The following is a 5,558-nucleotide window of genomic DNA, read 5'->3' as shown; positions in this document are numbered from 1 at the left end:
CCGGTTTCGAATCAACGAAATCGTTGAATCCGTAAGTTTTTTTTTTTTTTAAAGTTCAATTCATTTATTTCTTGGTTTAAATTTGTAAATTTGGTTATTTTCTATTCAGTCGGTTCCAAAGAAGAAGGGACGTTTGGTCGGTTTGGGTCGTCGCACCAGGTCGGTTCCTCTTTCTTCTGCACCACCGCCCTTTGTTGATCCAGAAGTACTTACGGCTCAGTTGAAGGACAAGGATGATCGCATATCTTTGTTGGAGACCTAGATGGCGGCTCAACAGGCGGGCTATGAGGCACAGAGGAGGCTGAACCAGCAAATGATGGAGATGATGCAGAGGATGTACCCGAACGAGGTGCTCCCAGACGTGCCAGACCCGTAGTTTTTTTTTTCCAAAAACTCGGAATGTTTTATTTTTATTTGTGAAACTTTGAATATTAATTAATACGATTTCAATTTTAAATTTAATTTTATATTTTCGAATTTAAATTTCAAAAATTTTATTTTTTTAAAAAAATTAATATTTTTTACATTCCGAGGAAATTCATTACATTTTTTACTCGATCGATCGATGCGTTTTTGGACATAAGTCCATCGATCGATCTGTTTATAAAAAAACGTTCGGAATATACCGAGGGACATGTTCCTCGGAATATACCGAGGGACATGTCCCTCGGTATATTCCGATCGATCGATGTATATAAGTCCAAAAACGCATCGATCGATGAATTCCGAGGAAATATCCCGACGAAGTTCTCCCTCGGTATATTCCGAGGAGATTTCCGACAAACTAGTGATCCTCGGAATTTCCTCGGAAATTTGGTTCCTCGGAATTCCGTCGGAAATTTCCGAGGGATTTCTGAGGAAAGAATAAATTCTGAGGAATTATTTCCAAGGACTTGTTTCGTCGGTATGTCGTCGGAATAACGATATTCCGACGAAATTCCGACGATTTTTTCCCTCAGAATCCTTGTTGTTTTCTTGTACAAATGGTCGTTGACTTTGACCTTTGAGTTTAGTTTCATTCGGTGATTATTTGATCTGTCTTTTGTTTATGTTTCCTTATAATTAATTAGGTTATCATCGAACTAGAGTTCAATAATTGAAACAAAATGTCAACACTCATCACTTTTTGTTTGATCAAACACTCATCATTAATTTATTTGTTTTGGGTAAGAACATCGCTTTTACGCGGATGCTTCACTAATACAAAACTTCAAATGAACAATGGATCACTTGTACTAATCTAAGAGCATCAGCATTAGTGAACCCCATCAAAGGGGTTCACAAAGTATTTTTTATTATTATTTATTTTCTGTTTGATTTTTGTTTTTTAAAAAAAAAAAAAATTTATTAATCGGACCAATCGCGGGCCGCCACGACAAGTGGCGGCCCGCGCTACAGTGATGATCCAGATTCAGTGCAGTGAACTCCCAAAAAGCAGGTTCATTGCTTTTGTTTATTTTAATATTTTTTTTTTTGAAAAACTGTGTGAACTCTCCATGGAATTCACTGATGCAGATGCTCTAACTCTTTTTGTCTTTTTCAGAATGGCCGGCTGATGACCCTAAAAGTCAATAGGATTTGAAACTATGGGCCTATAACCAATATTTTTAAAGGGAAATTTGCCAAAACGAACTCACAACTTGATTTTAACCCCAAACAGATACTCAAACTTGAATCAAATGCAAAACTAACCTAAAAACCTTGTGAAATTACAGTCCAGCCCCTTGTGACCAAACAAAAAAATAGAAGCCATTTTTACGAATATAGCCCCAGTAAGTCGTCTGAGATGTTGGAAGTAAGTCGTCGACGACTTACTTGTAAGTCGTCTGGTACCAGTTTATCTTAAAAATAATTTATAATTTTGTAAAAAATATTTTGATGAGTGAAAAATAAAAATCATGTAATTATAAACAGTTTCAAGTGATATAAATTAAGATATGATAAAATTGATTTGTTTTCAAGATAAATGAGTGGAAGTAGTGAATCATGATATTCTTTGGTTTAGGGGTTTGGCAAACATAGGTTGTAGTATTGTATGTATTCTTAAGGTTAGATTTTGGAAAGCTAAAATGTTTTTTTCAAAAATTAATTTTCACCTATATGTGTTTATTTATGTGTATAGTAAACACTTTTCAAGTTTGATTTGATTTTATGAAGTGTTTAATTAGATAATTAAGTTTAGGAGTTATGTTTAGGGTGTGGACGACTTATATTTCAGTCGTCTGGTGAATAATTTTACCCAGACGACTTATATTTCAGTCGTCCACATCGTACCGAACCTTTAATTTTACCAATGTACGTTTTAACCTAACCGGATCATTTACCGGACATATAAAAACTATTTTTTCACTTTTTCACAACTCTACGAAACCCTAGCGCCGTTTCTCTCCAAGGGCGATTTCGAAGGCGATAAGACGAAAACCCTACTGTGATCGTGATCCGCCGTTCTCTTCGCCGGTAAACTCTCCGATTACGATGAATCTCGTTTCTCCTTCATGCCGTAGAGTATTTTCGTAGTTTAAACTGACCATCCGCTTCTTCTTTTTTCAGATCTGAAATCTCGTTTGCCAAACTCCGCCGCCGGTATGTTATTTCTCATGTCTTAAGGCGTTTAGCCGCCGGAAAACCCTAAAAATTGTAGTCTTGATTCTTCTTTTCCCTGCGATTTGCAGATCTGTAACCGCTTGGGACCACATCTTCTCCGACCATATCTTCTCCGACAATATCTTCTCCGACTGTAAGTCATTCGTCTTTTGTTTAAAAGATGGTTTTTCTATTTATTCAGATATGCATGCTCAACAAGATTTTGAGATCTGTAAGAGGTCAGTTGTGACGATTGTTGTAGTCTTTTACTGAAAGACTACTCGGACGACTTCCAGGAATGGAACCAAGTAGTCTTCTCACTTCCTGGAAGTCGTCCGAGTAGTCTTCTCACTTCCTGGAAGTCGTCTGCAAGTCTTCTATAGTATTTAGAATAGTGCGCTCCCTATGTGTTTGTGATGGTTGTTTGTGATTGTTTGCAGGCCTTAAAATGGATTTACCATAATTCCCGCCGAGGATGTTTACAATAGGAGAAGAGCCCGCTGCAATCAGGAGCATTTCGTATCATTCTGATGACACGAAGTTGTTTAAAGCTCTATGTGATTGTCTCACAGCTGACGAATATGAGGATCTGAAGGCGTCGAAGTTGGGAGTGTTCATCAAGTTCAAGGAGCTTGGCTTTGGTTGGACTTCAAGGATGGTACAATTTATTCTCTGTTTCCAGCTGGACATCAAGAAGAAGTTTGAGCTCTAGAGTCTTGTCGTTTCACAACCTGTGCGGTTTTCACTGATAGAGTTTGAACACCTCACTGGTCTGAACTGCGATTACATCAAGGACCTGGAAAATCCAAGGTGTGAGGTTACGAAGGAGATGGCTGCTTTCTGGGAGAAGATGGGTGTTGATCTCGATACTGGGCCAAGTATTGAACATATAACATAAGCATTTTACAGATGCGATGATTGGTCTCGGGATGATCGCAAGCGGCTGGGATACTTTGCCATCTACGCAGGATACATTGAAGGGAAAAAGTTCTCAACCGCTACACGGGCTAGTCTTGCGAGGCAAGTGATGGATTTAGAAAAATTTGAGAATTATCCATGGGGGAGAGTGGCGTTTAAGGTGCTGATGGATTCTCTGAAGGCAAAAGACTTGACGCAAACAGGTTACACTGTTGATGGGTTTATACAAGTTATCCAGGTGTGGGCGTACTATGCTATGCCAGAATTGGGTGCTAATTATGGGTCTCATGTACCAGACAGACCGTCTCCACTGTTGATGGTTTACAAGGGTGGCCAAGGGCGACGCAGATGTTTTAAGTCGGCTATCAATAGACAGGTACTTAACTTCACTCCCTAAGACTTCTCAGACGACTTAACTTTAAGCCGTCTGGAAAGTCTTCCAACAAAAAGACTTCTCAGACGACTTAACTTAAGTCGTCTGGAAAGTCTTCCAACAAAAATACCACTCAGACGACTTAAAGTTAAGTCGTCTGAGAAGTCTTTTTGTCGAAAGACTTTCCAGACGACTTAAATTTAAGTCGTCTGAGAAGTCTTCCAACAAAAATACAACTCAGACGACTTAACTAATTTTATATCTTTTATTTACTGCAGATTAACGTGAACAACTTTGTTCAGAAGGACCTTGATGAAATGTTTCCACAATGGGACGGAGACGTAGAGGACCCTGCCGTGGATAACATAATTAAAGTCATGTTTAATGATCCTCGATTGAAGTGGACCATGGACTGCTGGAAAGTCACCGGTACTCACAAGGTTGTGAAGATGGAAGTAAGTCCAGCGAAGAATGAAGTGAGTTCAGTGAAGACGGAAGCGACTACAGTGAAGTCAGAGAGTGTTGTGAAGGAAGAAAGTAGCAGACCTCGGAAGAAAGCTCGTAAAGGGTCTTCTGTTTCTGTTGAGGCACCTGCAGCGGGTAGTGATGGCTTTGGGATGACGAAAGAGCAGATTGAAAGGGACTTCAAGGACATATCTGATGCCATTAGTGATGGCTTTGGGACGTGACTTAGGGAGATCAAGTTGTTGGGGGATAGGATGGGAGCTGTGGAGAAGATGATCACCAAAAAAGGGAGTTCATCTGATGATCTTCAACTTACAACCACTTCAAATCCACCAAAACCTGTGCACGAACCCGGGGTTAGTACCAAAACTTCTCCCAAAATTGCAGAGAAGAGAGTCACTAGGCAAAGTGTTAGGAAGAGTCAGAACTGATGTGCTTTGTTTCTTGTGTGCTTTGATGAACCATTGTATGTTTTGATTCTGAACATGTGTGCTTGGATCATTGCAATATAGATTTTGTTTCATGTGTGAATTTGATCTTTGGTTAATAGTTTATAAACACATTGTGAATTCGAAATTGCAGAGTGAAAGTGTGAATGGGGCGAAAGCAGGACAGAATGAAGCCAAAGAACATAGTGTTACTACAGAACCGAGTTCCTCGACAGAGCTCTGTCTTGTGAAACCTGCAGACGACTTACCGAGTGATGAACCAAGCATTCTTATATTGGACAAACAAGTATCCACTGCTTCAGATTTACTCTTGGAGGAAGCTAGAAGGCAGACAAAGAAGGAGACTGCTATGGTGAATCTCCGTGAAAAAAGTGAGCGAGAAAGGAAACTTGCTCCCACACAGCAAACTTCTTTTAAGGGAAACATCATTGCCAAAAAGATCATTCCAAACAAAAAGGTTGGCTGAGGCTATGATCCTTTTGCACCCTATGACAAGAAGAAGTCGAAGGAGCTCACTGAATGGCTGGAACAAGATCCGTAAGTTGCTGGAATGTCCTATAAAACAGCTCTTGAAAAAAATGATTGATTATTTACATTTTGTGTTTGCAGCTCTTATAAACTGCCTCTGAAAAAAAAAACCACGTAGATGTCCAAGTCGGTTTTATCATGTCCTCCGAACCTCCTTAGAATGGCTGACCGACCATGTAAATCTTCTGCTATTTTCTTACTCTTATACGTAAGTCGTCTGGTAGTTCTTCTGACTTGTATTA

The 5,558-nt window shown here is 39.4% G+C and overlaps 1 protein-coding gene across 1 annotated transcript; it reads left to right on the top strand.

The window, feature by feature from the left end:
- Positions 1-3,058: 3,058 nt before the first annotated feature.
- On the top strand, positions 3,059-4,563 carry LOC106393201. Its single transcript, XM_013833932.1, has 5 exons — positions 3,059-3,224; positions 3,336-3,461; positions 3,552-3,607; positions 3,662-3,877; positions 4,153-4,563. Exons 1-5 carry the CDS (start codon positions 3,059-3,061, stop codon positions 4,561-4,563), a joined length of 975 nt encoding a protein of 324 aa, XP_013689386.1.
- Positions 4,564-5,558: the final 995 nt, after the last annotated feature.

Source organism: Brassica napus, chromosome C5 (assembly GCF_020379485.1).
Source record: "Brassica napus cultivar Da-Ae chromosome C5, Da-Ae, whole genome shotgun sequence".
NCBI lineage: Eukaryota > Viridiplantae > Streptophyta > Magnoliopsida > Brassicales > Brassicaceae > Brassica > Brassica napus.
Note: the sequence above shows the minus strand (reverse complement) of the source record. Positions and strands in the feature narration are given on the sequence as shown.